The following is a 24,421-nucleotide window of genomic DNA, read 5'->3' as shown; positions in this document are numbered from 1 at the left end:
GCAACCGTTTGACGCCCATGCAACTCCTGAAGCTCCATTGTTCCACTGAAGGAAAAAGCACCCCAGACCATTATGGCGCCCCCTCCACTTTTTTTCTCATCAGAGAATTTGTTTTTGAAGCCCTTCAGTCTCAGATGCTGTTTGCTGCAGTGCAGTCATCACCACTAATGGCCTTAATTTGGGTTGAGGATTTTTTTGGGTCTTCCACTTGACTTTTTTGTTCCATAACCCCCAGGATCATTTAAGAAATTCCAAATGACTGTCTTACTGCGTCCCACCTCAGCAGCGATGGCACGCTGTGAGAGACCATGCTTATGCAGTTTGACCACGTTCAAAAAGGAACGTTTTTTTGCTTTTGGCATCAGAACATCATTGTCATTTTCTGTGACTACCTGACAGAAAATGACAATGAATCCACATATTTGCATAGATTAGGCCTTTTAAAGGCATGTGGTCCTAAACTTTTGATCAGCTGTAAAACAGCCTGTCTCAGTTTAAGTTTGTTAAATGTAAGTTAAATGTTGTCTACCTCCCATTTCTGCTTGTTGCATGTTGTTGGAACCCTGTTAAGATCCAACCATGCAAAAGATGATTTTTTGCCATTTTTCAAGTGGTCTTAAATTTTTGATCAGGACCGTATTTAATAATGGATTAGTTTCTTCTGAATGGATTAAAAATGCTTTTTGTCCGCATTGCAATGCATCACAATTGTAAATCATTATACGATTGGTCTGCTCTATTAAATGTAAGATTGTATTATACATGTGTATTTGTTTTTGAAATGGGCAGTTTGCTTTATTGTGCTTTGTATTTGCTTTCAGACTGCAAGGAAAGAATGCTAATCTACACCGAGCATCAGAAGAACAACATGCAACTCCTCAAACACATTGGATCCAAAACCTGTTCCAATCCCTCAGACACCATCAGAGACTGTTTTGAAAGCCCTCTACTATCAAGTCTGGATAAAAAGAAACTTTGTCAACCACTGCAAGCTTTTTAAATTTTATTTGACTGTTTATTATGTACTTATTTGTTTTGGTTGTATTAAGTTTGATATTAATTAGATCAGTGCCTTTTTAGCCATTAATTTGATTATTTAATATTAACTGTTTAATTTAATCATTGTCTCTACTGGTTTTTCATTAATGTTTCGAACAAATTATAACAAAAAGTCATAGAATGTAAATTTTATGCCAATCAGCCCTATTATATTTATTGCCTCATTTGTTGGAGCTAAATTTTTCAGACGACATTCTGGCTAAAACAGCTGCCAATAATTTACTGTAAATATGAACTTTTGGATAAAAAAACATGTTTTTTATTATACAGCTCTTCTGTGCTTTGTTAATAGGAGTAATGTAATGTAAACAAGCCCCTTATGAAAGTTTTTCACTCTATTGCCAGAAATAGCCAAAAAATATAAATTGCCAATATTAAGCAATCCAACTGTTCCTTCGAAAGGTTGGAAAGACAGAAAGCAAAAATGTCAACAAAAAGTACAGTTAGTTTGATATTTAAGCTGAAAAAATAAAACAAAATAAAATACAAAGATTTAAAGTTTTTTTTTTCCCCCTCAGCAAGGATTGTGACTTTAATGCATTTACATCAAAGTTTGTGTCACAGTTCTGGGTCATTTTGACCCCGCTTTTACAGTTTCTTATATTTTGGTATATTTCTGTATTATGATTTATGTTCTGGTTCTTTAGTTGTGCTATTTTGATTATTATTCTAGATTTAGATCAGTGTCAGTCTGCATCCTTATTTCTTGTTTCCTGTTTTACTTTGAAAGTTCGTGTCTGGTGTCAGGGTGTTCAGTTTTACCTGCCTCCTGTCTTGTTAGCCCAATCCCTCCCAGCTGTGTCTCCCTCCTGTTTTCCATTCCCTGATTACTCCCCTGTGTTTCCTTTGTTCTCTGTCGCGTCGTTAACGTCTGCTCACCCTCATTCTCTCTGTGTGTTCCGTTTGCTCGCTTGCCTACCTGTTAGTTTATTTGTTTTCCCAGTTCAGTTAGTTTTCTGTAGTATTTTACTGTAATAAACCAAGTTTCTTAAGGTCACCTCTGCCTCCGCGAGTCCTGCGTTTGGGTCCAATCCTGCCTGCCTGCGTTGGTTGAGCTGCACGAAGCCCGCGAGGTTCTTCAAGCTCGGGAGCTAGCAGCCTTTGCTCGCTCCCAGTACTCCATGCTGAAGTCGCAGCAGCCACAGCAGCAGCGAAAGGAGCTCGCTGTGAAGCTGCATGAGCTTCCTGCGACACAGCAGCGGCAGAACACGGAGCTTTCTTCAACGGACTTTGTTTACCCTGAGCCAGTTTCTCCTCTAGCTGACAACCCCATATCTGACTTTTCAGGCTGTGGCAAAACTGAACTTAGAGGTTTTAAGACCGTCTCAGCTGACATGACACTGATAGTTCAGATGCTGTTTATTCCCATTCTTTGGACGTTAAAGAGTCTTCTGCTTGTGCTCTTTCGGAGCCTGGGAATATAAAAACTATCATTCCAGAAACTTTTTTTTGCCGGGGAAGTCAAAAACTGTTTTTCCTGAGGCTGCGTTGGAGTTAAGAGACGGTGTGTATTCTGCTCCTCCTGAGCCGGGGAATATTACTATTACACAACCGTCACTCTGATCATCAGCTCAGGTTCAGGCTCAGCTGTCTTTACCTCAGTTAGCTGCCCAGCAGCCGCCAGCTCAGTTTTCCACTCCACCACCTGCTTTACAGCCATCATTACTGCTTTCAGCAAAGCCGTTAGCCCACTTAGCCGCCCGACCTGTAGCTCAGTCTGCAGTGTACCTGCTACCCCTTAGCTCAATCATCTGCTCCTCCACCAGTTTCATTCTCACCTCAACCAGCACTTTAGCCTTCAGCAGCCCAGTCTCCTGCTGAGCCACGCTCTTCACCCATTCATGCTAAACAAAGAGATGCACTCATTAAGACGGTCGTTCCCTCGAAATCTGGCTTCTCTAGAGACTATAACTCTCCCCAGGGCCTCCCCAGAGGCTGAGCTTCAACCCTCAGCTGACTCTGGACCCCTGGAGACCAAGAAGCTAGCACAACCCGTGTTACCTGAGAACTCAAAACCCTCTCAGCAATCATTCTCTGCTGAGAGCCCGGAGAGTTAGGGACAAATGCAATCGCACGACAGGACGCTGTAAACGGACGAAACTTCAGTCAGGAGAACAACTGAGATAATCCATCTACATTACCAGGTTAGTCATTAATTCACTGCTGCATGGGCTGGGCTGTAGTTACGTCGTAAGGTTTTAAAAACCGAGCTGTAAAAAGAATAGAGGTAATAAAAACTGACAGAGGCCAACAGTGATTGCTTACTGGTTTTAGGGCTTGTTGAGATTAAATAGGAAAAGATACAAAGCATTAAAACATTTTAAAAACACAAAGACCTTAATAAACGCAGGGTAGTTTGGGCCCAGAAGCACGGTTCATCGCGTGATCACTTAAAGAATGGATATGCAGCCTAACTAGACTAACAAGTTTGCTTCAGGACAGAAAATTCTGATCAAGACATTGAAATATCAAACTGACACTGGCAAACAGAAACAAGCTTAAATAGATTATGTGTGGTATGATCACCTCCAATCACTCATCACAACATACTCAGCACTGGTTTCAGAGAACAAAATAGAACAAACTTTTTTCTTTAAAAAGACTAAAACATTTTAGAGGATTAAAAGTGTAGTTTGCAAACTACACTTAGGCTTTAAATGTTTTCTTTCTCTGACAGTGGCTCAAATGATTGTGACAAGAAGCCAAGGCATGACAGTTTAATGACATAGTTAGTAAAATGTCATAGGTTAGAAATACAAAAAGTATTTGTAGTCACCACCCAATGTGATTCTTGTCATTCTTGTCACACAAAGAAAATGTTTTTTTCTTCTTTCCAGTACTTTTCAAGGTGACTAGCCAGACAGTCTGTTCTATATTGTTATTATTATTTCTATTATTATTATTACATTTTATGTGTACAATTTCAAATCACAACAACAACTGAAGAAGAAGCTCTCAATTCATCATGGGAAGCCCCCAAAAGCCTACACCTATTGCATTGTCACTAAGGGAGAATTCTGGGTCAATTGCTCCAGTCCCAACTATAGGCTTTGTCAAAAGGAAAGTTTTAACCCTAATCTTAATAGTAGAGAGGGTATCTCTCTTCCAAATTGGGAGCTGGTTCCACAGAAGAGGGGCCTGTAAGCTGAAGGCTTTCCCTCCCATTTCACTTTAAAACACTCTAGGAACCACAAGTATGTCACGGTTTGCCGGGGCAAGCCGTATGGAATGTGAAATAGGACCCAAAATGCGGCAGCTCTGGTGCAGGTGAGTGTTTATTTGACAACCGAAAATGCAAACAGCAATGGTGTGGGTACCATGAAACAGGAAAATCTAAACTGGGTAGAACTAATAACACAAACCAGAAACGAGGATGCAGGGAGGTCCGGGGAAATACATACGGGAAGACGCAGGGAGACCGAGGGGAAACAACACAGACGAACCAGCAATTACTAAGACAGAAAATACAACTTAAATACACTCAGAGAACACAGGGAGATTACACACAGGTGGGAAACACAGCTGGGAGTGATTAACATAACGAGACTAGGGAGGCAACTGAAAACACTCACATAAGACGCAGACCTTCACAATAAAACAGGAACTTGCACATGAAGGGACACAAACTAAGAAACGCGGACTAGATACAGGAACACACGGGCAGAACAGAGTAAACACTAAACAGAGGAAGAACAGAACCAAAATCGAAGAGAAAACACAAAATGCTGGGTCAAAAGGACCCAGGATCATGACAAAGTAAGCCTGCAGTCTGTAAGTGAAATGCTCTCACAGTGATACTGGAGGCCAAGATAATGTCATCCAGAGTAAGAATAGAGGCCTGGTAGAAATTATTTGATTCAGGTGTGGTGACCCAGGGTGAGATCTAAACCCTGCAGGACCATGGCTCTCGAGTAGTGATGTGTCGGTCGTGAACGAAATGGCTCTTAGAGCCGGATCTTTGACGTTAACGATGCGAGCCTTATCGCGAGCCGTTGGGTTTTCTTTTCTTTTCTCTCACCCTCTCTCTCGCACTTTTTTTCCTCTTCACTCCGCACACGAGCCTTGTGCTTTGCCCTGGGATGACGGGGGACGGGCGGTAGTTACACTCGCAGTAGCACAGGAACGGAGCGAGAGAGAGAGAGAGAGAAAGAAAGCCAGGGACAACAACGTCACATTAGAAAGGTATAGTAATCATCCACAACTATTTTCAGTTGCGGATGATAAAGGATTCAGAAAGTTTATTGATGCAGGCCCATATGACAGAGAATGTGCATCTTCTTTTTGTTTTCATATTTCAATTTATATTTAATTGTGTTGTGGTTTGCAGTGTTTTGTGTTGTTTCACTTTAAATTTGTTTATAAGGAAAAAGCTGAAAATTTCTTTTTAGTGAGCCGAGCCGAAAGAGGCGGTTCTCTAAAAAGAGTCGGAAATCCCATCACTACTCTCGAGGACTAATATTCCCTACCCCTGATTTAGATTGACATTTGTAAAATGCAAATCAAGAGTTCCAGTGAATCGCAGCCAAATACAAATTCAGTGCTCTCTATATATGTTGTTATGGAAAAGCAAGAGAACAGGTTTCTATTGGGCATGAGGCTGCTTGTTAGTCAATTGCCAGTAATTACCTCTAAGCCAAGAAAATGAGGAACTACACTACAAAAGTACTTTGCCAGCTACACATTACACCTATAATAGCTGCTTGACTCTGGAAACCCATGCCATGAATGTCCTGGCACACAGCTTTTGTGTTGATGTTACTGTCAGAGTTTTGGAACTTTGCAGTTATCGAATCAGCAGATTGTTGGCAACACAATGCGCTTCAGTTCCTAGCTGAGATTCTATCGTTACCAAGTGTTTCTCCTTTGCAAGAATCACAAAGAGACCTACAATTTGTGTCTTGTTAAACCTGTTAAACCAGTAGGTATTTTTTTTTGTGATGCTTCTTCACCCTACTCTGGAATTCAAGTCAAGAGCCAAACCCAAAACCACAGAGCACACTATCTGTAAATATTTGTAATTAAGTATAAACCTAGCATACTTTAAAATGTTATAAAAAATACTGAAATTAAAAGTAGCAAAATTAGAAAGTAGTAGTGATAATTTTCAAAGTACTTCAAGAAACTAGAAAATTGTATGTCAGTGATATATAATAATATCTGGGATTAACATATATTTTATACTTCTTTTATGTGTGATTTTATGTAGAAGTTACACAAAAACCTAGACAAGTCTCCACTGTTAGTATTTATACATGTGTTGGCTGCACATTTGGTGATGTGCCTTTACAGTTCAAGCAACTTGCACATCAGTTGATGTAAAGATGAAAAGAATTAGAAAGAAAGTAGAGTATCCATCTTTAAAAAAAAAAAACACTACTGCAAAAAGAAAATCAGCTCTGCAAACTTAAGTTGATCATTTTGATCTGGACGTAACATTTTCAGTTTATTATTTTAGTTGATACTTTTAGGTGTTGAGACATGGAATGAAGAGATTTGCATTTTGATCTGACTTCAGGATCAAAATCTGACTTAGATAAACGTGACAAGTGGTTGAAGCAAGGAATTAAATTCAATGATAGTTCTCATGGATTAATCAAACAAAAAACATGAAGTCAAACCTGAAAAGCATGTTGCAGGTGTTGCAGAGGCGGGTCATCATAGGGCTATAAAAGACAGTGCATCCAAGAGCATCTTCCTCTTACTTTCAACCTGGAAGCGTTTGTCATTTGAGATTCAACTGTGAATTTGACTCCACTCAGAATTTTAGCCTGTTAACTTTCTGTCGCCACTATGTCTCTGCAGTTTGAACTGTGTCCTGGCAGAATGATCGGGGGCTCCCATCCATGTTTCATTATTGCTGAAATTGGACAAAACCACCAGGGAGACATTGAGATTGCCAAGAAAATGATCAAGATGGCAAAGGTAAATTTAGGATGTGATAGTCTGCCTGTGAATGATGATGAAAAAATATTTGAACTGTAAAATCACTATCTTGCCTTGCTATCTCTTCTCATCTCTTCTCTCAACAGGACTGTGGTGCTGACTGTGCCAAATTCCAGAAAAGTGAATTAGAGTGCAAATTCAGCAAGCGAGCCTTGGAGCGCCCCTACAATTCAAAGCATTCCTGGGGGAAAACGTACGGTGACCACAAGCGTCACTTGGAGTTCAGTCATGATCAATACAGGGAACTAAAAAAGTATGCAGAGGACATCGGCATCTTTCTCACCGCCTCTGGTATGGATGAGGTATGAGCTGCAAATAACCATGATTTTCATTAAAGTTTTATTACTTCTGATACCTTTCTGTTTTTCTTAACCTGATAAACAAAACTTAGAACAAAACGTACAGTGTAGTGTAGTGTAGTGTTGTCTTATATGATGATAATGTCACCATGCATAGACTATCAGCGATTAATGAGAGTTTTGATCAAATTGAAGTGAATTAGATGACCTTCACAGTTACCACATCATATTTTGTTCCTTAAATATCAGGTTGTATTTACCTAATTTTAAGACCTGCCAAGTACCAAGTGATTTTTTTTTCATTCTTTCCTGAAAATTCAGAATTAATAGAATGTTTACATTTTTTTTTTTACATGAATGTAGCTAAATAACTAACACATAGAACAGTACATATATCACAGATCACTGATGATACTCTGTGCCTCAATTACCTTGATATTCATAGATGGCTGTGGAGTTTCTCCATGAGCTGGATGTGCCGTTCTTCAAAGTTGCGTCCTGCGATGCAAACAACTTCCCATATCTGGAAAAGACAGCCAGAAAAGGTACAGGCCTTTGTTGTATTACACCTCAACAGCACTCTTGCCTCAATGTTAAGGAAACATGAAACTGACAGTGTGCAGTGAGTTAAACACTGTGTAAGAAGGTGGGTGTGGTCCTTTGTAAAAAAAAAAAAAAAGAACGAAAAGAAAAATGAGAAACTGCATTGGACAGGTATAAAAGTTGGCAGGATTAAAAGTGTAACAACGGCGATAAATTTCAAACAATAGCAATGGTCTCCTTCACCGGTTCTCTAGTTTTTAAGCTATTTGTGGCTATTTTCTATTCAATTATTGATTCAGATCATCAGTGTAAAATCAGTGAGCTGATGTCATGCATGAGAATGTGTCTCTACAAGCTGAAGGGAAAAAAAGGCCTGACCATATATGCTAATTTGAGTGTTTGTGTGTGTGTGCCCCGGCCCATGGCGCCCCACATACATCCATGTGCATGCGCACAAACACAAACGCGCACACACACACACACACACACACACACACTAGTGATGGGTCGTTCGCGAACGAAATGGCTCTTAGAGCCGACTCTTTGACGTGAACGACGCGAGCCGGCTCCTTATCGCGAGCCGTCACGTGGGTTTTTTTTTTTTTTTTCTTTCTCTCAGCCTCTCTCTCGCACTTTTTTTCCGCTTCACTCTGCACGCGAGCCTTGTGCTTTACGCTGGGCAGAGGGGGGAGGGGCGGTAGTTACACTCAGTAGCACAGGAACAGAGCCAGAGAGAGAGAAAGAGAGGCAGGGACAACAACATTAGAAAGGTATAGTAATCATCCACAACTATTTTCGGTTGCAGATGATAAAGGATTGAGAAAGTTTATTCATGCAGGTCCATATGACAGAGAATATGCATGTTCTTTTAGTTTTCATATTATAATTTATATTTAATTGTGTTGTGGTTTGCAGTGTTTTGTGTTCTTTTCACTTTAAATTTGTGAAAGGAAAAAGCTGAAAATTTAAATAGTTAAAACTTGAAATGTGAATAGTTGATTTTTGTATTATATGATTTATTTATTAAATTTTATGTGGAGTGAATAAATAAAAGTATATTTACGGTGGCCCCTAGAGACAAAGCACATACAAACTTCAAATCACGTACGAACTCTGAAGCATGTACAAACTCCAAAACACGTAAAAACACGTACAAACTCCAAAACACGTAAAAACTCCAAAACACGTAAAAACACGTACAAACTCCGAAGCACGTAAAAACTCAGAAGCATATAAAAACTCAGAAGCACATAAAAACTCAAAACACGTACAAAAGACAACAGAAGTGCTCCAGGATGCTGGGCACAGTGTTGAGCCTTTGTTATCTTGTGGCTACACAAGCCAGCAAGTACCAACGACCGGATTTGGTGTGTGGTAATAACAGGTAAATGAACTTTTTTTTAAATTATTTGAATATATATATGAGTGCCTGTGTATAAATACACAAACAATACACACATGCTTTCAATTGTGTGATTTAAGTGATCTAGTAGCTCGGCTTTGGAAGTTCAGTTCATGCTAGAAATGTGTTTTGGAGTTTATACGTGTTTTGTCTCTAGGGGCCACCGCATATATTTATATATAAACATATATAAATAAAACCACTTGTTTTTACGTTAGTAATTCCTTTTGTGCATAATTTTATATTATTGTTAATAATAAATTAATTAAAGCAACAAAACAACCTGAAGAGCCGGTTCGGAGCCGAAAGAGCCGGCTCTTTTTAGTGAGCCGAACCGAAAGAGCCGGATCTCTAAAAAGAGCCGGAAATCCCATCACTAACACACACACACACACACACACAGTCTCTGTTCTTACGTGGCATGTTTTTTCACATATGAAAAGAGAGAGAGTATGCATAGTATGCAAACGGCCAAACAGCCATTATAATTCGTCATACAATGAGAACAGGACAAATCAACAATTGACAATGACTAATTAATATTAAAATCTGTAACATAATGTATTGTTTGGAGTTTAGTCTGATACTGTTACTATTTTTTACAATCTTCTTGGAGCAACTGTAATCCACATTTTTTTGCCCGTGATGCCGCCCCCCACCACGATGCCGCCCTGGGCAACCGCCCGTGTTGACCGTATCTAAAACCGCTACTGGGCGGCATCACAGGCATCGGCAAAAAAAAAAAAAAAATGCTCGCACTGATGCTGCCCCGACGTCATGCCAGCGCATATTGGGAATGGCATAGGCACCGATCGGTTTTCTATCGCCCATTTGCCGGGAGTAAGGGCGCCCTCCGTTTGCGAGGTGCGCCTGCTGCTTGCGGCACAGGGAGAAGAGGGCGGGGCGGCGGGGGATTCTCTGGCTGGCTGGAGCAACATCTAATAGCCAACTCACAAAATAAAACAAAATACAACCAACAAACACGAAAACACCAGACATTATGTTACAGACTTATAATTTGCACCGATGTTTTTTCGAAATTCTATACGCGAAAAGTGAGCGCGAGAGCCCTCGGTGCGCCTGCTTACTGCTGAAGTCAAAGTAAACTTTATTTTCATCTCCGCTACAGTACAGTATATAGAGAGAAATCCCAGAAATAAACCCTAGACAAAGTGAATCTGTGAACCAGGGCCGTGCAGAGAGGTTTAAAGGGACGGGTGCTCAAAGTTAAAAAGGGGCACATTGAACCAGGTTGAATAACAACAACACACATTCATCAAGAATCTAATATGGGAAGGGCAGGGCTGTGTTGATCTGAGACTGTGGACATTAAAAAGTCCATAGGAGAGATGGTAGCTGATTAAACAAGTGTCATGAGATAATAACAAAATGCAAAGATTGGTGACAGCGCTTGGAACCATAAGGCAACAAAAAACTGTGAGAAATAATTTAGGCTCTGCCTGTGAATCACTCTTTGCTTCTCTTCTTCCTTCCATCCCATCATTTCATATATCACTCTCCACTTGCTGTCTATCTGAGAACAAGGCACAACTTGTTATTGCAATAAACTATAATCTAATTATCCACACCTAACAACTCTTGCACTTAATCTATAATAAATGATGACAGAAAAATGTTATAGCCCTGCCTTTAGTAGCCTCACACAGCTCCTGCTGTTTCCTCCTCATGTCCTTACCAGCTATGTCTGGACAATGTTATATCATGAGTAATAATTAAAAAAAATCTATATACATAAAACACACACATGCACGCGCACACAGTGACATTTTAGACCTTCTTCAGAATACTGTATATACTATGGGCATCACGGTGCTGATCCAGAATCGTTACATTATTATTTATTACTAGAGCTACAATAATAAAGCAATGAGGAGGGGGAAGTAATAAATATGAAATAATGTATTTATGATGATTCCATTTGTTTCACTATCCACTCTGTGCAGGGGCAAAGCTTATTACATCTTTAAACTGTAGAGATACAATAATTTTACTGCTGTAAAATCCAAATTTTGTCTTATTTAAAATATAAATCTAATATAATCTGCTTCTTAATGTATGTTCTTTAAAATACAGCGTGTGTTTTTTAATATATTATAATTATAATAATGCATAATTATGTGGACATGCATATTAGATCGTTTTTTAGTGAAATATAATCCCTCCAGAAAGGCAGGAAATGCCCAGAAACTTACTTTAAAACTAAATATGTTCCCTAAAACGGTGACAGAGCTGGAGTGCAAAATTAAAACCAATGGAAGATGGACAAGAATAGTTCAAAGCCATCAGGCGCTCAGTTTAGAAAAAAGAGAAAAGAAGAGGAGGAGAAACGAGCAAAAGATACAGATAAGCAGATGTGTCATTAGATAATGGCAGGTCATGTATCCTGAAACAATCAGAATCAGAATACTTTATTAATCCCCAAGGAAATTATGTGGGTTACAGTTGGTCTAAGAAGGTTTAAGAAAAAATAGTAACAGTAACAGACTAAACTCCAAACAATACATTATGTTACAGATTTTAATATTAATTAGTCATTGTCAGTTGTTGATTTGTCCTGTTCTCATTGTATGACGAATTATGATGGTTGTTTGGTATCCGTTTGCATACTATGCATACTCTCTCTCTTCATGTATGTGTGTGTTTCTCTGGTGAAATTCAGTATGGTTCCGACAACAGTTTTATGTCAATGTACAATCCTTAATATGTTTTATGTGTGTGTGTTTTTAACAATAATATAAAATTATGCACAAAAGGAATTACTAGTGTAAAAAAAAGTGGTTTTATTTATATATGTTTAGATATAAATATATGCGATGGCCCCTAGAGACAAAGCATGTACAAATTCCAAAACACATTTCTAGCTTTAACTGAACTTCCAAAACAGCGCTACCTAGATCACTTAAATTACACAATTGAAAGCATATGTGTATTGTTTGTGTATTTATACACAAGCACTTATATATATTCAAATAATTGAAAAAACCCCTGTTCATTTACCTGTTATTACCACACACCAAATCCGGTCATTGGTATTTCCTGGCTTGTGTAGCCATAGGTAACAAAAGCTCAAAACTGCGCCTATGGAAACACTTCTGTTTTCTTTTGTACTTGTTTTGGAGTTTTTAAGTGTTTTGAAGTTTGTACGTGCTTTGTCTCCAGGGGCCACCGTAAATATACCTTTATTTATTCACTCCACATAAAATGTAACAAATAAATCATACAATACAAAAACCAACTATTCACATTTCAACTTTTAACTATTTAAATTTTTAGCTTTTTCCTTTTAAACAAATTTAAAGTGAAACAACACACAACACTGCAAACCACAACACAATTAAATATAAATTAAAATATGAAAACAGAAAGAAGATGTATATTCTCTGTCATATGGGCCTGCATTAATAAACTTTCTGAATCCTTTATCATCTGCAACTGAAAATAGTTGTGGATGATTACTATACCTTTCTAATGTGTCTAATGTGCTTCGGAGTGAAGCAGAAAAAAGTGTGAGAGAGAGGGTGAGAGAAAAAAAAAACCCCACGGCTCGCGTCGTTCACTTCAAAGACCCGGCTCGAAGAGCCGTTTCGTTCGCGACAGACACACACACTAGTAACACCCTCACGACGGTCGTGAGGAAGCAATTGATGATCGGTAGCTGGTCGTGAGGTGTTAATGGCTTCTCATTACCCCACGTATACTACACGATGCACAACGCACGATGAAGGCCAAAATCGGGCCGATCACTAAAATGGTCGCACGACTCAAAAATCGGCCCAAATGGGCCAAAAATCGCACAGTGTAAGCCCAGCATAACGCGACTGAAAAAATTGCACAGTCTATGCCCTGCTTTACTTTAATGACATCCCGTGGCTCAAGAGTTGGCAGTTCGTCTTGTAATCAGAGGTTGCCGGTTCGAGCCCCGACTCGGACAGTCTCGGTCGTTGTGTCCTTGGGCAAGACACTTCACCTACCGCCTACTGGTGTTGGCCAGAGGGGCCGATGGCGCAATATGGCAGCCTTGCTTTTGTCAGTCTGCCCCAGGGCAGCTGTGGCTACAACTGTAGCTTGCCTTTGCCAGTGTGTGAATGTGAGAGTGAATGAGTAGTGTAATTGTAAAGTGCTTTGAGGGTCCCGAAAAGCACTATATAAATGCAATCCATTATTATTATTATTATCCCATTTTTTCAGTCTGTTCGGTTACATATATATCAACTCTATCAATTTCAGGGCGACCAATGGTGGTATCCACTGGGATGCAGTCCATGGAAACCATACGTCGTGTCTACAAGACAGTAAAGGAGCACAACCATAAATTTACTCTCCTGCAGTGCACCAGCGCCTACCCTCTGGATCCTAAAGAGGTCAACCTCAGTGTGATCAGGGTAAGACGAATGAACATCATCATCATCTCCTCTGGGTCAACTATGGTGAAAAAATCAATATGCCCCTATTCCCCACTTTTTTACATTTTTTAATACAGTAATTCATTCTGACTGTGTGTTCTGCCTTTGTTTTGTCTAATTTAGTTTACATGTTAAAAAGATACCCACCCTATGAACTTGACACTTTAGTTTCCACTGCCATTTTAGGATTGATTTTCCACTTCAGATTTTATAATTACTGGGATGTATCAGACGTGACTCCCTTGTAGAACATCACACAGATCCAATTAGTAACCAGTGTTAACACTTACAGGTACATAATTGTTCAACTTTATTTTTTAGTTAGACTGGTAGACAGTGAAAAACATCCTTTCAGGATCATGATGGACGTTCCCAAAAGAGGCAGAAACAATATGAAATGTAATTGAAAATATTTTTGCATTGTTTCTCACATACAATCATATTGTTTCTCACATATGATTGTATAAGACCACTGTGTAATCAATTTATTTCAACAAAATAATTGTATTCTGAATATCACCTTTTTAAATAGCAACTGTAACTGAATACAGTTACTCGTATTTTGTATTTTAAATACGTAACACCGGTACATATATTCCATTTCTCCCCAACACCGTTGACAGATGATGTTGACAAACTACATTAATGTTTTTCACAGATGCTTAGAACATAATTATTAACGTATATCATGAATGAAAGCTTCATTGCCGTAGTATACAGAGGATACAAATGGCCAGTGCACCGGGCATTTCATGGCACATTATTATAAACCATAGCAGTTTTATAGTACACAACAGCTAGCTGAACAATTACTTTCAAATCCAGCCCCTAAATGATATATGATTTTACAGTATCATATAACACAATCACAAAGTAGGTGCTGATTCTGGAGCAAAGACACCTGTCAATGAAAACCAGTGATCGTGTTGGGCAATACAAGACATTTGACTTTAATATGCTCAGACTTAGTCTGTGTAATACTATAGGTTTTTTTTTTCTTTTTCCTTTTTTTTTTAAAGAAATACCAGGAGGAATTTCCAGATGTTCCAATTGGATATTCTGGTCATGAGAAAGGGATCTACATCACTGTGGCTGCTGTGGCGATGGGAGCAAAAGTTGTGGAACGCCATGTGACCCTGGATAAGACCTGGAAGGGAAACGACCATGAGGCATCCCTGGAGCCCTCTGAGCTGGCAGAACTGGTCCGAGCAATACGACTGGTGGAAACAGCAATGGGGTCACCAGTCAAGCAAATGTTACCATGCGAGAAGACCTGCCATGATAAGGTCAGTTTGAGTCATTTGACTTGAGTTTTGAAATTCTATCATGTCATAACACTATCAAACCAGTCATTGTTAACTGTGTTTACGTCCACCCTCTTCAGTTCACTGAACATCCATAACTGTGCAAATTTGCAAAACGTACATGAGCTGGATTAAAATACATCTTTTATGTATTTCTATTCTTTTTCTACTCCAGTTGGGCAAGTCAGTCATTGCTAAGGTGAAAATCCCTAAAGGAACAGTGCTGAGCCTGGACATGTTTGCAGTGAAGGTTGGTGAGCCAAAGGGTATCCCTCCAGAACATATGCAGCAGCTCGTGGGCAAGAAGATCAAAGTGGACGTTGAAGAAGATGACAGCATCTTGGCAGACATGATAGAATAAAGGATCTTCCCAAACTATTGGGACAGAGAGGCAGGCAAATAGAGAAGGGTAGAAAATAAAATAGAGTTACATAGGCAGGTAGCTAGAAAATGGACAGATAATGATGTCATTTGTGAACAGAAAGGGATATGGTGCATTTAATGAGGGATAAGACAAATGTGAATATTATTGAACTTGAAACATATGTCTGGGTGAAGTTACATGGCAGTTATATGACCTTTATGTAATTTGAATAAATGTAAACACTTTTTTCTTAAGGCCACAGGCCTTTCATGAGGAAATACTCACACTACCAGCCTTGTCCAAATTGAGACATCTATCAGAGTTTCTCAACCAGTGATAAGATTCACATATTTGTCATACTAATCCAGTTTGACACAATTTCTCCCAATTATACAAAACACCTATATGTATGCAGCGCATGTGTCAGGAAAAATATTGTGAAATCATCTAGGGGACTTCATATACAATTTCTCTTAATCATCCAGGTGTCACATGTGGGCTATAACTGTAATCAAATGTTTCTGTAATTTTAATACTTCAAATAAACAAGGCTTTAAAGAGCTCTGTATTCTTGATTGTTCATTAACAGTTTACAAATAACACTGAAATCCATCCAGCCATCCATCCATTCGCTTCCGCTTATCCTTTTCAGAGTCGCTGGAGCCTATCCCAGCCGTCATAGGGCGAGAGGCGGGGTACACCTTGGACAAGTCTCCAGTCCGTTGCAGGGCTAACACACAGAGACAGACAACCATTCACACCTATGGGCAATTTAGATTAATCAATTAACCTATCCCCACAAACTGCATGTCTTTGGACGGTGGGAGGAAGCCTGAGTACCTGAGGAGAACCCATGCAAACACGGGGAGAACATGCAAACTCCACACAGAAAGAATTGAACTCAGGACCTTCTTGCTGGGCAGCAACAGTGCTAACCACCGTGCTGCCCCCAAACTTTACCAAATTAACAAAACAGAAAATGCTATTGCATGCTACATTCAGGCTGTTGATACAGTCTCATTTTGTGGCTACCCAGAAAATTACCTATGCTTTATTGTTTTCTTTTGGTGATTATATCACAGTGATTATATCGCATCTGCAGATGCTTCTCAAACCTTCTATCAGATAGTCTGTACCTTTCGAAGAAAAGCACCAATCCACCTAAACTCAACAGCCATTTCACTGGTGCACTGGATGGAGTTGGAGTGTTGTATTGCATGTACATCTTTATGAGATTTGGGAACAGATTCAGAATCTCAAGATCATACACTGAGGGCTGGTTCTCAAATTCAAACAAGTCAATTCCGGCTGGGCTGGCTGGCCGTTGGGACACATAAACATTGTCAGTTGCAGGAGCAACTTTATGACACTCTGCTGTGAGAAGTTCCTTCATCTTTCCTTCTTCCTTCACATGCTCTCTCCAACACTCATCTCTCAGTCAAGGAAGTTTAAACTTGGGACAAGTGGCGGCTGCGAGAAGTCCTTCTTAGCTATCCAGAACAGCATCAAAACAAGTCTTGATTGCCTGTAACATACAATATGATGCAACTAAGAATAACAATAATTTACTGTATAATTAGCTGTTGTAATTATTTTGTAGGTTTTACTGCCCTAAACCATCTTTTGTGCTCTCAATACTGTATGAGATTTAAATTTTGTTGAGGCTTCTGTTGATATTATGATTAATATTCATGATTAATGATGATCAATATCCCTGATATTTAACAAGGGGTGGATATTTAGTTTATTCTGTCTTATAATTGCACACACAGCTTAAAACAAAGGGTAACATCCGCCCACCATGAATGGTCTAATAAATCCAACAAATCCACTCAAAGCAATCTTACCTTTACAATGACATCTGGTTATTCTAGAGAGGGTCATCTTTCAGGGCAAGTGTCTTTGACATCATGCTTGTGAGTATTGGTAGTAAAGCTCCATAGGTCACTCATCCACTTGTAAGATGTCCAGAGCTACTGTCAGGGACTTCATCACAGTGCAGTACTCTTTCAAGAATTTGTACTTCCTTTCGTTAAGGCACTTAATTCTCATTTTTAGACACAGGGGATTAAGTTAATTCAAGGGAATTGTGATGATTCTGGCAATGGCCCCAAAAGGGAATTCCACCTTTTGGATGTGGGTACCATTAGCTTCCTGCAGCTGACTTCCTCCACCTGTTCAGAGGCTAATGTTGATTGACATGCTTTAGGCCACAGAGCAGAGCATTTTGCAATGCTACTCCTATATACAGCCTTTTTGTCTGCACGGGAATTTAGATGTTTGTCAACTTGTTGAAATCAGATTTATTGTGTGCGATGAACATCTGTACTGTGGAGGGCGGCTAAACTGTGAATAACCAGATGAGGTTGAAAGAGCTTCTATGACATCAGTAAAAGTTGATTCATCGTCATCACCTTCTTCATTTTCAGATTCAGACTCCAAATCCAGGGCTGACATACTCTAAATGCTTTGGCAAAATTGGATGCATTGACAGTTACAGTGGCAACCTTGAAGTCCATATGATGGGAATCTCTGCTCCATTTACATCATAGGTATGGCTGCCTCTGATTCTCTTGCATGCTAGGGTGACCTTGTTGCAGTGTTAAGTGGAATGAATCCAGTAAAATGTTACACCCATAAAACTTTTATTATTTACTGTCAAGATGTTAGCAGTGGTGGAAACAAAGTCTACCTCTCAGAGTGTAGCCTTCAAATTAGAGTTTATTATATCGTATTCTCTCTCAAGGTATCTTACAAATCACTTTCTCTGGGGCAGCTTGACACCACTTTTAGTCTGTATTTTTTCTATGATGTGTTGGAAATTTTTCGCTGTAGAAAGAAGTTTTCTTCCCACGCAGAGTGTACAGCGGACACCAATGTTTTTTATCACTTTTTGGTACTCTAAAGCTTTAAACGCTGCATGGTCGTACTCTCCCCCACACTCCCTATTATGCATTGTTGATCTACACACATCTGTTGCTACCACGGATGTCGCACGCTCGTACTTCATTATCATGAGACATTCTCAGAAACAAAATCACAGTTTAGTAACGCATCATTGCAGCGTGCTTATGGGAAATTAACAGTATCTAATTACTTTTTTTCAAAAGTAATCCCTTACTTTACTCGTTACTTGAAAAAATAATCAGATTCTGAATTTTTGACATGAAAGGAAAGTTGGAGATTGGCCTATAATTAGCTATGACCACTGGGTCAAAACATGGCTTTTTAGGCAGTGGTTTTACTGCTGCCACCTTGAAGGCTGTGGTACATAGCTGATTATTAGAGATTGGTTGATCCTATTTAAGATTGAAGCATTCATTAATGGCAGAACTTCTTTGTAGGAATGGGGTCTAAAAGACACGTTAATGGTTTGGAGGAAGTAATTACTGAAGTTAACTCAGGAAGATCAATTGGAGAAAGAGTAGCTGTAGATAATGTTACATCTGTGAGATGGATAGGAGTAATTTCTGAGCCAAGGTGTGAAAATGGGTGTAGATCACAATCAGCCAAGGTTTTGGGTGAGCTCATTGTGAAACCTAGCCCCACCCTATCATATGTGAGGCCCCACCCCACCCTATCACCTTCTCGGATGAGAGGTGAAACGTCTTCAAGCAACTTCATGACCTGGATGACTGAGAACCTTGACAGACAAGTCATTATTAGTTAAATTTAAAGGGATGGTTGGCTCAACAGTGCTATGACTTTTATTCAGCCTGGCTGCAGTGCTAAAGATAAACCTAGGGTTGTTCTTATTTTCTTCAATCAGTGACGAATAGTAAGATGTTCTAGGATTTTCTTATAAAACAACAAGCAGGCTAAATGATGACCTTCTAAATTTGTGACGCGCCATTTACTCTCCAGCTTACTAGTTATCTGCTTTAGGCTACATTTTTGAGAATTATACCAGGGAGTCAGGTACTTCTGATTTGAGGCTCATTCTTGACAGCAGCTACAGTATCCAGTGTCATACGTAGTGAGGAGGCAAAATCAGTAACAACATAATCAACCTCTGTTTTAGTGTTCAGGTAGCTGCTCTGCTCTGTGTTGGTACAGGGTATTGACAGTGATAACAGCATGCAAATTATTTTCTTAAACTCAGTTACAACACTTTCAGAAAGACATAGTCTGTGAAGAAATCTACTCTCCACTGGTTTGTAATCAATTATTGTTAATGTAAATGTTATCAGGTGGTGTGTGGGTTCTTTTACATTTTGATAAAAGCCAATTAAGTCTAATAACAGATTAAGTGCTGTGTTGAGGCTATCATTTTTAGCATCTGCATGGATCTGAGCTGAGCACTATCAGATAAAAAGTCTGAGAAATCAGAGAGACACTCTGTGTCATGCCCAGGTGGTGGCACAGCTGGGGCAGCAGTCGTGTGGAGGTGAGAAGGAGGATCCAAATAGGAGACAGCGGCAGAGGTGCAAGTGAGTTTATTTACAGTGAAAAATAACCATGGCGAGGGCAGAAATGAACATAAACCTAAACTGGGAAAAGCTAATAATAACAAAACCATAACTCATGAAGGTACACAGAAAAGACATGGAGAAAGCAGTGCGGAGAGGGGTAGAGAGGGACAGAGATATGCAGAGAAACACTGAGTAACACAGAGTAATGCAGACGATGCGACAAGGAACACAGGCAAATACACACTATAAATACACACATGGTAATAAGGGAATGACACACAGGAGGGGAGCACAGCTGAACCTAATTCACAAGACAAGACACAAACCTTCAAAGTAAAACAGGAAACACACAGACCGTTTTACAACACAAACTCAGGGACACGAACAGAGCACAGAGGACAGACACAGGTAGGGCTGATAAAACGCTAAACACAAAAACCAAACCCTAAGAACTAATACAAAATATGAATTAACACAAAACATAAGATGCCCATACAGAACATAATTATGACATGACTCATCGGAGGCTGCTCACAGTGAAGTTGGCGCTGGAGAAATGGCATCACTAGCTGTAGGGAGCCGAGTAGCCTACTATAGTGACAGATCACAAGAACCTCACTTACCTTACAACCAGTGTTGGGAAGGTTACTTTTAAAATGTATTTCACTACAGATTACAGAATACTTGGCCCAAAATGTATTTTGCAACGTATTCCGTTAAGTTACTTAATGAGAGTAACGTATTCTGAATACTATGAATTACTTAATATTAGTGCTGCCAGCGTTACTCTCGTTAAAATGACGTTAATGCCATAACTGCATAACGCTGCAAATCTCCGTTAGCGAGTTAGTGCGGATCACCCTGTGCGTGGGGCTGCACAATGTCAACGTGTTAGCACGTTAAAGCATTAGCGCTGTAAATGTGTGAAAGGTTTCTGCACTTCTTTATAAACAAGGTAGCCTCGGCTAGGGCGCAGATTATTTTGCCCACATCTGACCCCTCTGATCTTCCAATTTGCTCAGCTGTCTTTCAACAGTTTGAGTCGGTTACTCTTGCTCAGCTACAGGAGGTGGTGGATCATTTAAAGCCTGTAGGCTCACCTTATGATCCTATCCCTCCCCTTTTTCTGAAAGAAGTTTTTTCTACCATAGGTCCAACTATTTTAACCATTTTAAATAGCAGCCTTACTTCAGGTGTGGTTCCAAAGAATTTCAAAGATGCAATTGTGCAACCACTTCTTAAGAAACCTGGGCTAGATACAAACACAGCGTTTGAGAACTTTAGACCAATATCTAAGCTGCCCTTTTTACATAAAGTCTTGGAAAATATTGTATATGACCAATTGATCTCATACTTGAATGCACAAAATGTTCAGGAGATTTTTCAATCTGGTTTTAAAGCAATGCATAGCACTGAATCAGCACTTTTAAGAATTTTTAATGATATATTTTTATCATGTGATTCTGGTGAAAGTGTCATTCTTATTTTACTCGATTTAACTGCTGCATTTGACACTGTAGACCATGAAATTTTAATCTCACGTTTGGAGCAGTGTGTCGGTATAACAGGTGTGGCTCTGAAATGGTTCAGGTCTTACTTAACAAAACAAACCTTTTCAGTTCGCTTAGGAAACTGTGAGTCCTCCCGTGCTCCGTTGTCTCATGGAGTACCACAGGGTTCCATTCTGGGCCCTATCCTGTTTTCACTTTATTTACTTACATTGGGCTCAATTTTTAGAAAACACAGACTCTCGTTTCACTGTTATGCAGATGACTGCCAGATTTATGTTCCTCTTAGAAAGAAAGATGGGTCGTCTGTAAATCGTTTACAAATATGTCTGGAGGACGTCAAGTCGTGGTTGGCGCTAAACTTTCTTTGTTTTAATGTTTCTAAAACTGAAGTAATGGTGTTCAGACCTGCCTCCACTGCTGTTCCGTATGTTGATTTGCAATCCCTGAAATCATTCTGTAAACCAGAGATTGTTAATCTGGGTTTTAAAATGGATCCTGAGTTTAAGCTTGAAAGCCAGATCGGGTTGGTTGTAAGGTCTAGTTTCTTTCATCTGAGGCAACTGGCCAAAATTAAGCACTTTCTTACGAGACAGCAATTTGAAACAGTAATCCACGCTTTTGTAACCGTTCGGCTGGATTACTGTAATTCTCTTTATTTTGGGGTGAGTCGATCTTCTGTTTTTCGACTGCAGTTAGTCCAGAATGCTGCTGCACGCCTTTTAACTGGCACTCGTAGATATGAGCATATCACCCCAGTTTTATATTCACTTCATTGGCTGCCCGTGCATTTTAGGATCCATTTTAAGCTGCTTTTATTTGTTTTTAAATGTTTGTCCAATGCTGCCCCTGTGTACCTCTCTGAGCTTCTTCATCCATACATACCTTCCCGGTCCCTCAGGTCGGCAGACCAGCTCCTCCTGAGCGTGCCCAGGACTAATCGTAAGCTCAGAGGGGATCGGGCGTTTGCTGTGGCAGCACCAAAATTGTGGAATGAGTTGCCTTTACATGTTAGACAGGCACCTTCCTTATCTGTTTTTAAATCACGTCTTAAAACATATTTATTTACCTTGGCTTTTAGCACAGCAGGACTTGTTGATGTCTCTTAATACGTTTCTTATTAATTATATTATTTTTAATTTTAAGATATTTTATATGTAATTTAAACTGTTTCCTCTCTGTTTTATATTTGTAGCACTTTGGTCAACATTGTTGGATGTAAAGTGCGTTATAAATAAAGATGCTATGCTATGCTATGCTACATAATACATCTTGTTAGGGTGGACAAGGTTAAGAATTCGGCTTTCAAATTAATTGAAACTTTGTCTGGAATCATTTAAGCAAATATAATTATGGTGCCGTAACTGGGTTTCTGTAAAGCAGAGTACATCAATATGTTGATCAATTATTAAATCATATACCAACAAGGACTTAAAAGAGAGAGACCCCATGTTTAATAGTCCACATTTAACTGTTTTACTCTTTGGTGCCACAGAATAAATTTCAACAGGTTTTTAGAAAACGAGCTGCTCTATCCAAAGTGGGATGGATTCCGTCTCACTTAACAAGACAAGGTTTTCCCCAGAAAGTTATCCAATTATCTATAAAACCCACATTTATTTTTGGATGCCACTCAGCCAGCAACATGTTACGCCTTGTAAGACTGGGGAGGGGACCGATGAAAAGTATCCAAATTGTTTTGGATTTAAAAAAAAAGGAAGTTGCGCCCCGGGCGCAATTGACCCGTATTAACTTTGCATATGTTGTTATGCATGTGTTGCAGTGCTCTGCGTTTTTTCTTTCTTTTTCAGTGTTGTTATCCTTGCAGTGATTGCATGTTCTAACTGCGTATATTTGTTGATGTGCACTGTTGAGACTCCGCCCACTTCTAATCACTAATTGGACATACCTGGGAAGGTCGGTCACGGCCCTGGCGGAGCGCCGAGAAGACGATCAAACTTGACTATCTAGAGGAAGTAAAAGTCGGAAGGCACAGAGGTGAATAAAAGGGCCTGGCAGAGCAGAGAGAAGGCGAGAAATGGAGTGGTAGCTGGTGGCAGGCAGTTGTCGTGGGGAGCAGCACAGAAGCCAGAAGAGGCAGCCTGGGAGGTGAGAGGACAGAGGACATTCTGAGAGAGTGGAGTGCGACTGGTGGTGGTGGCAGGTTGTGGAAGGCCCGGCGTCCTGGGCTGAGACAGAGATGAGCAGAACCAGAGGATATTTTGCCAGCGGCTAGACCCGAGGACAAGGAAACGAGAGCCCTGGTACACGCTTGAGCCTAAGGCAGAGGCGGGCGGAGTTTGGAGCGCTGCCCTTGTGGGTGGGTGCCGGAGAGGAGTGATGTAGAGCGGGTGTTGGGAGGACGCCACCGGCTTCACAATGTAAGTAAAGGAAATCAAGGTATCTAAACCAAGGGCGTAGATTTGTGCAGAAAATAGGTTCAAATGTTAAACAAATTTCTTCCAGTGAGTGAATGTTGCATATAATTTAATGTTTGCTTGATGCATAAAGCTAAAAGATTAAAACTAATAAAACGAGTTTTAAAAAGAGACTTTTCCATTTGATTACATTTTGTATGATGGATTAGGCAGAAAAAGTATAATTGGGCTGAGAGATCTATCGCTTTATCACCTGTTCAGGTTGTAAATCATGTGGGTTTTTTTTTTTTTCAAAAGTAACTAAGTAATTAATTACTTTTGAAAAACGTAATCAGTAAAGTAACGGGATTACTTTTTTGGGGAAAGTAATTAGTTACTGATTACGTTTTTCAAGTAACTTGACCAACACTGATTAGCACTAAGGGAACACTGAATGACCTGGTGGGTTTTGTCCATAAAACTACTCATCTAAGATTACCACAAAGTAAAAGATCTTTCAGTAAAATTATGCAACATTTTAGGCACACTATACAAACATTACTGATGAGTGCCTCATCAGTAATGTTTTCAGACCCCACGGCGTCTTTTGCTACTCAAGTTAAACATGATATATAAATCACTTAAATAACTTAAAAATGTTATTGTTTGGCTTTTTTCAGTGTTTTATTTATTCTTGAGTAAATCTGTTTGGCTGAGATTAAAGTTATAGTTTTCACACAGCTGAATAAAATGTCAAACAGAAAACGGATTAAACAGAAGTGTGAGATGGTAGAGAATTTACTCCA

At 39.6% G+C, this 24,421-nt stretch overlaps 1 protein-coding gene across 2 annotated transcripts; it reads left to right on the top strand.

The window, feature by feature from the left end:
• Positions 1-3,045: 3,045 nt before the first annotated feature.
• On the top strand, positions 3,046-15,899 carry LOC308395858 (N-acetylneuraminate-9-phosphate synthase-like). Of its 2 annotated transcripts, XM_080880883.1 has the most exons (7): positions 3,046-3,203; positions 6,862-6,981; positions 7,089-7,304; positions 7,747-7,846; positions 13,495-13,649; positions 14,690-14,956; positions 15,150-15,899. In XM_080880883.1, exons 2-7 carry the CDS (start codon positions 6,883-6,885, stop codon positions 15,333-15,335), a joined length of 1,023 nt encoding a protein of 340 aa, XP_080737009.1. In that variant the 5' UTR covers positions 3,046-3,203; positions 6,862-6,882; the 3' UTR covers positions 15,336-15,899. The 2 variants fall into 2 exon arrangements, with proteins under 2 accessions (XP_080737009.1, XP_080737008.1); XM_080880882.1 differs by lacking the exon at positions 3,046-3,203 and having other exon boundaries at positions 6,756-6,981.
• Positions 15,900-24,421: the final 8,522 nt, after the last annotated feature.

Source organism: Rhamphochromis sp. 'chilingali' (assembly GCF_963969265.1).
Source record: "Rhamphochromis sp. 'chilingali' genome assembly, chromosome: 4".
In the NCBI taxonomy this organism is placed as follows: Eukaryota; Metazoa; Chordata; class Actinopteri; order Cichliformes; family Cichlidae; genus Rhamphochromis; species Rhamphochromis sp. 'chilingali'.
Note: the sequence above shows the minus strand (reverse complement) of the source record. Positions and strands in the feature narration are given on the sequence as shown.